Source organism: Cynocephalus volans, chromosome 16, assembly GCF_027409185.1.
Source record: "Cynocephalus volans isolate mCynVol1 chromosome 16, mCynVol1.pri, whole genome shotgun sequence".
NCBI classification, from domain to species: domain Eukaryota; kingdom Metazoa; phylum Chordata; class Mammalia; order Dermoptera; family Cynocephalidae; genus Cynocephalus; species Cynocephalus volans.
Window position 1 is genome coordinate 62,294,524 of NC_084475.1, and position 11,341 is coordinate 62,305,864.

At 37.3% G+C, this 11,341-nt stretch overlaps 1 protein-coding gene across 3 annotated transcripts in view; it reads left to right on the forward strand.

The window, feature by feature from the left end:
* FOCAD (focadhesin) overlaps positions 1-6,585 on the forward strand; it is a 338,731-nt gene extending 332,146 nt beyond the window's left edge. For all 3 annotated transcript variants that reach the window (XM_063080862.1, XM_063080864.1, XM_063080865.1), the window contains 4 exons: positions 222-319; positions 1,820-2,071; positions 4,145-4,220; positions 6,193-6,585. In XM_063080862.1, coding sequence (XP_062936932.1) covers positions 222-319; positions 1,820-2,071; positions 4,145-4,220; positions 6,193-6,266 — 500 coding nt within the window. In that variant the 3' untranslated portion in view covers positions 6,267-6,585. The remainder of the gene's footprint in view (positions 1-221; positions 320-1,819; positions 2,072-4,144; positions 4,221-6,192) is intronic.
* The last annotated feature ends 4,756 nt before the right edge of the window (positions 6,586-11,341 follow it).

Consider the following 11,341-nt stretch of genomic DNA (forward strand, 5'->3'; position numbering starts at 1 on the left):
GTGCAGGGAGGTCTGCAGAATAGATTAGCTTTTAAAAATGAAGGACAAAATACAGTTGTGAATAGTATCTTTCACGGGCAATCACAAGTCTCAGGTATTGCAAGAGAACTTGAAACTGTTTGATGGAATCCTTACCAGGTGTTCTACTTATGATGGTTATTGCTGATTTACATTTCAAAGGAAAATCATGTCCTAGTAAGAAAATGTCCTTTTTGTTTCAGGCGTGTTGAAGAGAATGGAGTGGCTCTTGGAACTGATGGGTTATATCAGAAATGTTGCTCACCAGTCAACATCTGTTCAGAATGTGGCTCTCGATGAGGTATGATCTAGAAGAGTAGTTTGCAGCTTCTTTGAAATAAAGAGCATAGATTCATTCTCCCAAAAGAGGAGTGTGTTGCTGCTTGCAGATTTTCTTTCCCTCCTTCATTTTATTTTTGAGAAACACTGTTAACGATTCTCTGATGGCACAAGGAAAGGGGTATTCTTACCATGCTCTTGGAGACACCTGGGGCTGCCCTTTGAGAAATATTTTCAACAAAATATGTTCCTTGACAGGCAGAACACAAAGGACACTAGCTGGAGAGGGAACTCAAGGTTCTGTGGACTTGGGTTTGATCCATAAAGAATGTGGCAGTACAGGGCTCTGGCCTCTGCACAAGTTAAGCATATGGCTAAAAAAAAAATGCCTGGTTTGAAGAGGTTTCTGAAGTGTATGTGAATAATCTGTATGTGCCAGTGCTTATGTGCATGTGTACACATACCAAAGGGGAGTTTTCATCACACATGCAAAATGACTTATGACCCCCCCAAAATAAAAACCACTAATAGTGAGTTTAAAAAGAAAAAGATTAATAAATTAATAATAAATTATTAAAGATTAATAAAATAAATTAATAAATATTAATAAAATGAAGACAGCTCTTTCCTAGTCTCATTTTCTTGACTCAGCTGGCTGCTGTGCACTTTTTAGCAGTAGAACTTTTTCTATGGGCATGCTTCATGAGTATCCTGTTTATTGTGTGAGTAAAGTTTGCATAAGCTGGGATGTTCTTTGAAATTCCGCCCAGTTTTTATTTAAGAGTTATGTCTTTTTGAAATTTTTAATTGTGAGATTAGGAATTTTAAGAGACTGAGACATACTTTTTGAACTTTTATTTTAATTAGCATAATCTCTCCTCTTTTTCTTGTGATTTCCTAAGTTTTTATTAACTTTCTCTGTTTTCTCACAAAAATCTTAAAACATTTAGATATACAGATAAGCAGAAAGAAGTATAATTTAAATCACAGTAGTCCAACAACTCAGAGGTGGCCCCCATTACCACCATTTCTGCAAGTGTCTAGTCTAAAATCTAACTCAATGGTTTCTAGACAGATTTTTAAAATGCATGAAGAGAGATTTGCTAAAAAATAGAATCAGACTATATGTAATTTTAAAAATTAGTTTTGGCCACCACAATAACCATTTCTCCATATCTCTCAATTTCTTAATCTCTCTGAAAAAGTCAAAACAGAAAAGTGTTTGGATTTTGGTGTGATTAGGAATTGAGTAAATTATGTTTCTCCTGAAATGTTAGAGTAATAATAATGAAACTGTTGAATCTCTTTTGTTCACGTAAAGGGACCTCAGAAACCTTCCAAAGCTCTAAAATGTCTCTTCATTAAGCATGGAAATTGAGTTTGCTGTTCAGTACCCCTTCTAGGGAAGGGTTGTAACAGGGGGGTTGGGTAAAGGGGAAGATGACATTGCATCATGGGGCTGTGTATGTTACTTTGAACTATTAAAACATATGACCTAATGTCTTTTCTATTTCCGTCATAGGCTTTGGACTTCTTGTTGCTGATATTTGCAGCCATAGTGGTTGCATGGGCAGACCATGCTGCCCCTCTCCTCCTTGGCCTCAGTGCCAGTTGGTTGCCATGGCATCAGGAGAATGGCCCAGCTGGGCCAGTATCAAGCTTCCTTGGCATGAGTCCAATGCACAGGGTCACTCTGCAGGAGGCTCTCACTCTTCTTCCCAGTAGCATGCTTCTTCTGCTGCAGAAAGAGCCATGGAAAGAACAGACCCAGAAGGTGAGGTTGGCAGCCACCTGCTTAGCAAGGCAGGCAGCCATTTTCTTTTCAGCAGTTTCTGCTGGAATATTGAAATGGGAGTTAAGTGAAACTTGAATTACACCACAGGCTTTCATACTCAGGGCCGAATCTCAGCCAGATGCAGAATCCAACAGATTGAGGCTAGCCCAGGCTCAGTGCACCTGCTGATTAAAAACAATGACAACAGGAATAGCTCTCTTACAGATGGGATGGGTTGGAGAGAAAAGGTCATGTTTTCATTCATTTGTCGAAGGCACTTGTGTTCTTGACCTTGGGGAAGAAAGGATGACTGAGTCTCAGAGAGCTCAGAATCTCAAGTGAGGACAGACAAGAAGACAAATTCAAGATTGCAAGGTGGTATGATGAGTAGGTTACAGTGGTGATGAGAAAGGTGGGGAGATGATCAACAATTCCTGGGGTGGATCAGAGAACTCTTTCCAGGGGAAATGTATGTCTGGAACATCCATCTTCTTATAGCATATTTAGGGTTCCCCACAGCTCATTCCATCCCACAGACATGCTCCAGTACCCATCATGCCTCTGGCCTCTGCTAGATACCAAATGGAGTTTAGTAAAGGTCCGACACCATCACCCTTGCCCTTAGGAAAGTCCAAACTGTAGGAAATACCTTTGGTTTTTAATATTGAGGTTCCCCAGGCTACTCGCTGTTGTGCAGAGCTAGTGAAAACACTTTGCTTCCTGAACTTCTCATTATATGGCTCTGACCTATCTTTAATATAGTTGATTGGAAGACTGTTTTTTGAATCCCATTTAGTCAAAATTGGATTTTTATGAGGTTGAAAACTTACAGCTAACTTTTTGTTGCTTATTCTTGAAATCTGAAACATTAATCTTTAAAAGCATTTCTGAACTGTGGATCCACTGAGTGTTTCAATTAAAATGACTTTTTCCTTTAACCTGATAATCATTAATATTGCCTCCCCAAATTTTGTGTTTTATGTTCCATTTTAAATCAAAATAAATTTAAATGTGACCTCGCCTCATGTTATTTCTGGACTGAGACACCATGTTCACTTTGGACTACAGTGTAGACATCTTGTATCGATTATGTGTTAGTGGTGCTTGATTTATTTACTTACCAGTAGGATATTATAAAATGAAATTGAGAAAAAGGAAATAAACAAAAGAAAGTTTTTAATTAAGGCAGGGAATTAGGAATATTTTTTCTCCTTATTTTATTCTTTCTTCAACCCAGTTACTATGTCTGAAGTTAAAATGCCTAGTACCTATCACTCATGTATGTGTTTTTTAATGAACCAAGATTGGCGACATCCAGTCATTGATGATATTTATCCTGTATCTAATTTAAAAACAATTTTGGCTGCATCCTGGGAGGTCAGTCAAACTCATGAGTACTATGAGTTTCTATTCTACCTCATTTGCAAGATTTATTCACAATTAACATGCTTGGCTTTATCTAGTAAATTATTTTATGCCCTTTCTCTTGCATTTCAACTTCCTGTTTCATATTCATTTGTGCACAAACTGTTTTCATCTACAGAAACATATTTTGTTTCGAAAACGGGGCTTACACCAGATGTGTTCCCTATTTACTTCCCAGCCTAGGAGACTAGGTCAGGGTGTACATGGAACCAACTGGGAGGCTGCTTGATGCAAAGAAAGAGCATGGGTCTTTGAAGCCAGGTCTGGGTTCAGATCTTGACTTTGCTATTCATTAGGAGTGGACTTGGAAAAAGTTCTGAACCTCTCTGGGTCTCAGAATGGTGAGAGCTAATGTTCATGGCTTACAGGAGGTCTCTGGGTCCATGTCTATCTCACTTCTAAAATCTGTACCAGGTCTCAGCAGGGGAAAGAGGTTTGACTTTTGCTAGTCATTAGAATAAATGGGAGCTATGTCCAACCTTACCATATCTTGTGCTTGGTCCCTGTCTCTTGTCTACTCCCCAGCCCAGACAGGTATTGCCTAAAGACTGTTATACTAATACTTATGTATCAGGCCTAAGGGACTGACTGATCTCTTGCTGAGAGTGAGATTCTCTTCACTGACACTGTTCTTCATTTTTACCCTAGTTCATTGACTGGCTATTCAGCATCATGGAAAGCCCCAAAGAAGCCCTCTCAGCAAAATCCAGGGACCTTTTAAAAGGTATTACTTCCATGCTTTATGCTCAACGTAGGTAAAAATCATCCATTGTTGCCTGTGATGCAGAATTGTATTCTAGTGTTTATTGGTTTCTGAAAGGGCTCATCTTGGTTTAGCTTAGAGAAGTAATCTGGATCGATCAGCAATGTGGCATTTTGAACCAGCAAGTGGATTAAAAAAGAGTTATAGTAGCTTTACATTTAACTTTTATTTGAATAGTTTAAACATGTTTTATCATAATAGTAAAATATGATTTTAATTAAAATTTGGAAAATTCAGGAAAAAAAAAAAAAAGTAAAAAGCAGCAAAGAGAAATCCAGTGTCCCATTGCCCAATAACAATTTTGATATTTTTGTTAAGTTTTTGACCCTGTCTGTATGAATATTGTTTTAATATATTTATAATTATATATGTTTAAGAAAAAATACACATAGACAATTTAATACTACCTTTTTAATTTCAAAGTTATTTTTAAAGCATTTAAACCTGTTCTTATACTGACTTCATAATTATTATTTTTAATGGCTGCACAGTTTTTTGCCAAGGCAACTAGGCATTTCCCATTCTTTCAGGCATTAAGATGGTTTTCGTGTCTTTTATACTTCTCTACTGACTTTGTTAAACTGTGAATGTAGGATCCACAAGCATGGAAGAGCTTTCTGTGAAAATTATGTAGCTTTTTTTACTCAAATCTGAGAAGTCATTTGGGCGTTGGCCCTGTGCTCTGAGACAGCTTGTATTTGTCATCCATGTCTTAGGACTTGGGGGTCTGGAGCCCTCCAGTGGCTGTGGCCATCATGCTGTAAAATACTTCACTGAAAGTCTCAGCTTCAGAAAGATGCCTGTTGGCCTATTCTGTGATAATTTATCTGGTCAGGCTGGAGTCAAGTATGACCCATATTTTACTTTATTGGTTGCCAAACAAGAAAGAATTCATTGGTTCTGGGCCTTTTCCCTACCCACAAAGTGAGTGGGAGGCATGTGTATGTTACAATAGTCCCCTCCACATGATTCTGATAAACCACAGAACTTCATTGAGAATCAGGGCATATTTTAACTTAATCAGTCCCTAGAAACTTGCTGCTAGGATTTCCTCTGTTCATTTTCCTTAGGGAGTTTGGACTAATTTTTAATGGCCATGGGTCCATAATACCATTGGTTACTTAAAATATATACTGTCTTAGGTTATGAAGATAACAGCTAGTACTGATGAGGAAAACAGTCATTTGGGTCAATGAAGCATGTGTTCACTTGATTATATAGTCATGGGTTTATTAGAATCACACACAATAATTGTATAATTCTGGCTTACCTATATTACTCCACATTATTATACTTTAAATAACATCTCAATATGTTTATATTAATATTCTAAAATAAGATATATAATAAGTTACCAAAAGAGATTACACAGAATTTCCTTACTTTAAATGGATCCCTGAGGGACCCATGACAGATTAGAAAAAGTGTAGACTTGTGGTTACATGTTGAAATATAGTTTAGTATAGTCATACTTGCTCCACTGAGCACATGAACCTAATTTTATTGTAGGGTCAGGGTTTTCGTTTTTGTTGTTTAGCTTCAATTAAACATTTAATGGAAATATCGTATTTATGTGGAAAAGACTACAAATCTTAAGTAGATTTTTACAAAGGGAACATACTCGCATAATCAGCACCCATATCAAGAAAAAGAACATCACCAGCATCCCAGAAGTCAGTTTTCATTTTAATTCTGCAAACTTTCCTATTAACTCATTGAAGGTTAACTTTTTCAAGAAACTTTCCCCCCAACCTTTATAAGTGGTTTTCTGCCATAAAAATTCTACCAAAGGCTTAATGGGAATTCTTAGTCTTGAAGATTAGCCAAGTGACAAAAAAAATAAATTCTGTTCTGACACCTTTTTGATCAAAATGACCTTTTCAAATGCAGCTCCACCAAATGCAACAGTGCACTTTATTTTTTGTCCCCTCAGCCACCCTTCTGTCCTTGAGAGTTCTCCCGGAGTTTAAGAAGAAAGCCGTATGGACCAGAGCATATGGTTGGTGAACACTTTTGCAGTAGCCAGAACCATCCTCAACTGGATGAAGAAAACCATAGAAATGAAAGAAGTTTCTCAGAACTCATGTCTGGAATTGCTGAGATATGATACAGAGCGTTAAGGTCATGAAAATGTGGCCACATCACTGACAGGTTGACACATGCATGCCATGAAAGAGGTACATTGCTGCGGTACTCAAGTCAGTTGAGACTGAAACAGGAACTTGAATTTTCTTCATTTCGCTAGAGTTTGACATGAAGATTTTCTTTGTGAAACTTGACTATATCATCTCCTCTCCCCTAAATTCTAGTAAAATAATCTTGTGAATTTTGGGCATGTGACTTTTGTTTTAAGGTATTGGGGACTTTTATTTGTTTTAAGGTATGAGGGAAGGTTTTTCCAGTAAAACCAAATCATAGTGGTGATTATGATGTATTTTCCATGAAGTCTCTAAGAGGATATTCATTAACTCAATGAGTTAGACAAATATTCTTATTGACAAAACCCTCTTGGAGCTGCTATATACATTTAAGTAATAAGCATGACACTGAATAACTAACTCAGATTCATAAGCGGTGGCTATAATTTCCGTCTGCTTTGTTCTCTTGAATGCAAGTGAAAGTTACCCAATTCAAAATAGCTTCAGCCCAAAAAGGAGGATATTAGTTCACAGACCAAGAAGTTTAAGAGTAGATCTGATCAGGCACAGCTGCATCTAGTGAATCAAATGATACCATCAGACTTTGTGCCTCTTGGGATCACTCCACGTGGTTGGCAGGATGGCTGCCAGTAACCTCAAAGGGAAGGAGAGGTGTTTTTGCCCACAGGTAGGGCAGAAGCAACATGGGGAGGTCTCTGGTTCAGTTTGGGTTACATGTGAATTTCTGAACAGTTAGCTGCGCCCTGGGAAATGGGGTACTCTAACTGATCAGTCTTGGGTCCTATGCCCACTCCTAAGTGCCTGGACACAGGGGCAGAGGCAGTCCTACCCTAACCATCTGAACTGGGTTCCCCAGAGAAGAAAGATGTTGGGATGCTGGGCAGTCAAAAAATGAAAAATATCTCCTCTAATGCTCAATCTTTTCTATAAGTACAAATCTCTTTCTTAATCAGGGTGACTAGTGGCCTAAAGTAAATGAAAGTTGTGACAATATTCTCTAGGGTTACATTTTACTCAAAGGCTTGAGACTCAGCCAGCATTTTAATTTTAATCTGCTTGCTAATTATTCTTTCTTTGCCCAGCCATTAATCAGGGCTCTGTCTTTAGCCAATCATATAAATGTTCTGATATATACTATGGGATCATTGGGAAGAAAAACTATGCCACTGAATAATGTACCTTTGTGTCTGTCATGCCATAGCACAGTGCCTGGTGCTTCACAAGTACCATGGTACTTCTAGTATTCCCGTGTGGCTTGTACCTTTATGTTGTCACCAAGTGTACCTGCCACTTAAGTTAAAAATAGCCTACTAGTTTTGTTTTCCAAATATATGACTTTCTTAGAGATTGGACTAGAGGTAAGTGAATTTGAAAGAAGCAAGAAATTTATACTAGAAGCCAGCTTCTCTCTCCTTCCTACACTTTCTTATACTTCCTACCAATTAGTGGTTGAAATTCATCTAACATTTACTATTAGGTGTCAGACTGTAAGTACGCTAGAGCTTTTATTATCTTATTTAACTCTTGCAACAATACTGTGAGGAGGCATTATATTCTATTTTACATTGAGTAAACACATCTAGTAAGTGGCAGAGCTTTGCCTAGAACCAAGGTCCTAGAATCTCACATCCAGTGCTCTTTCTATTACATTAGGCTCATCAGCTCCCACTTTAAGATAAAAACTCCCACCAAGGGTTAAACCTCATTCATGCTTAATACTCATTGCTGAAATTGGATAAAAGAAACAACCCTGACTCATTAAGAGGCCTCTGGAATTGGAAAGTTTAGGAGTTGTAGTGTAAATGAGTATGTCTTCATGGGTTGAAGGACCAACTTGCAAACGCTGATGGCAATAAAGAGTAGTGAAGAAGTGGGCACTGAAGAACTACTCTGCATTTTTTTCTTTTGAATCGGCAGCCAGACATTGCTAATGCCCAAGTAAAGGGATGAAGTATCAGCCAGTCTTTTTAACCCCCAGACTGCCCTTTTCAATTCAACCCAGTTTCTTCTCACTCAAAGCTTGTCCCCGCTCCTATCCTTGACAAGAGTACAGAAGAGTACAAAAGGGAGGAAATCAGATATATCTTTATTCTTTCTTCTCTAGTTCCCTCTTTTTATTTTGAGCAGTCTTGAGTATAAGACATGTAGAATAAGACTCCTATTCATGGGAACTTCTAAAGATTCTAAATTCAAAACTCTAAGGATACTCGAATCTAAACATTCTAAAATATAGGTCAGTGGAATAAGAAGACCCTTTTTCTTGGTTACCTGTATGACCTCAGGTAAGAATTAAGTTATTCCCTTAGGATATTTCAGTTGTGCAGATATCAGAAGTCTGCTTTTTTAGACCAGATGTTCCTAACTATATACAAAAGGAAAAGTTTCTTTACAAGTCATCTTCTGTTAGTTTTTGAAAACACAAGTTGCCAAGACAAATAGCATGCTGGGATATACTAACAAATTAATGTGTGGGGTTAAAGCCCTGTTATGTCTCGCCGAAGTATCCAAACACTCTAACTCTTGATTTGAAAAGTATACATTTGGAACAGATGTTGGAATCTATGCAAGTGCCTAAAATCTTTGTGTTTTATTTGTAATGTATTGGCTCCATGGTAACCAAAAGGCTGTTAATAACTTTCTTTGAAGTTAATTGCCAGAAGTTAACTTCTCTAAAATGATTTTAACCAAAAATAATGGTATTATAATTATATAAGAAGTTAGACTTAGGGATTCAATTACTATCTTGAAGTAAGTTAGTCACTTTGAAAATAAGCAGCAGTTTTAGGGTTTTGGTAAACTGCTCTTTTAGAAGAGAAATCAGATCATTTGGTAGAGGATGGAGCCTTCATTAAAGTCATTAGAGCTGGCAGTTAGGTCCCTGTTTGGTCAGTTTGTATCTCTGACTTCAACCAGCCTATTCATAGGAACCACTTCAAATGGAACCAGAGGACACAGTGTGGCTGGAACAATTCACATCCTTGATCACTCTTGTGGAAAGAACTCAGTAATTTTTCTTAAATTTAGAAGATAAGCAACTTCAAAAGCAAAATAAAATATAGCTTTTTAAAAGGATAATTTTAATTCTTATTTTTAAATTTCAAATATATTTATAAAGATACAAAGTATCTTTATTAATACTCAATTGTTTCTTTTCAAATGTTTTATTTAGTGGAAATGAGATACCCACTTTTTTAAATTACATTTTTATTACCTGGTACTTATATCACAATATATTCAATACCCTTTTTATATAGTTACTGGATAAGATCTCTACAATTCTTTCCCCCCAAATTGAAGGATACATTGATGGTGAACAAATTATTCTTAGGCAATTCTTCACACATTCTTTAGATCTTCAAGGAAAACATTTTTCAAAACTATATGTGATGACATATGTGACTTTCATTGTAGTAGCTAGTAATAATTCAGTAATAAATAATCCAAAATACCACTAGTTCTTAATTGTTTTGCCTCCCTTTAAAGTATTTATTGTATTTTTGTACCTTTTGTCTCCCTATAAGGTATGTATGTGTCCTGATTTTTAAATTTAAAAAGAAAAAAGTAGTAGAGTATGGGGCATTATTTGTGTATTTTGTTTTCATTAGGGTCCCCTTTTGGGCATCAAAGCCCAAATAACGTTATGTGATATTGCTATGCACTGAATGTTTGTACCCCGCTCCCCCCAAATTAATATGTTGAAGACCTAATCCCCAGTATGATAGCATTTGGAGGTGGGGCCTTTGGAAAGTAATTAAGTCATGAAAGTGGAGACCTCACAAATGGGATTAATGCCCTTACAAGAACAGACATAGAAGAGATTACATTTCTCTTCACCATGTAAGGATACAGCAAGAAGGCATCTATCTACAAACCACAAAGAAGAATCAGCCAGCACCTTGGAACCTCACCAGGAGCTGAATTGGCTGGTACTTCGGTCTTGGACTTCTCAGCCTCCAGAACTGTGAGAAATATATTTCTGTTTTCTAAGCCACCAAGTTTACGGTATTTTGTCCAAGCTAAGATAGCGGTCGGGACCAAGAAGTGAAGTGCTTCTGTAACCAATACATAAAAACGTGGGAGCAGCTTTGAAATTAAGTAATGGTTAGAAGCTAGAAGAGTTTTGAGGTTCATGCTAGAAAAACAACAATATTGTCATGAAGGGATTGATGAAGGCAGAAGAAGAGAAGCTGGAAAGAAAGCCTCCATCTTCTTAGCATAAACAATCATGAAGAGAATGGATGGTAAAGACCATTCTGATGAGATCTCCGATGGAAATGAGGAAATTTTATTGGAAACTGAAGGAAAGGTGATTTTGTTATAAAGTGGCAATGATCTTGGCTGAATTGTGTTCATGTTTTAGTGTTTTGTGGAAGGTGAAACTTGTGAGCAATGAAATTGGATATTTAGCTGAGGAGATTTCTAAGCAAAGTATTGAAGGAGTAACTTGGTTCCTCATGACTGCTTAGAGTAAAATGTGAGAAAAAAGAATAAATCAAAGACAGAATTGTTAACCAAAAAGGAAACAGAACTTAAAAGTTTGGAAAATTCTCAGCCTGTCCACATTATAAAAAATGAGAAAATGTGTTCACATTAAGTTTGGGGGTGGACTGACCATTCAACAAGGAGATTCGTGTGTGATTAGTGTGTGTGTGTGAACCACAGACCTCATCAGCCATCCCAGCAGGAACACTGCTAGGTTGAACTGAAGGGATGGAGAAGGGTCAGACTGAAGGAAGGCTTTTAGACTTCTTGGATTTTACAGGACAGGGCCACAGAGCTATTCAGCTGTGAGTGTACATAATTCTTCAAGACAAGGGAAGAATGACTCTGAAGATGATTCGTAGTTCAGGGCTAACTCCTCAGTTTTAAAAGGGGCAGCCATTGCCTTGCTTTCAACAAGGCCAGACAGACTCTACATAGAGC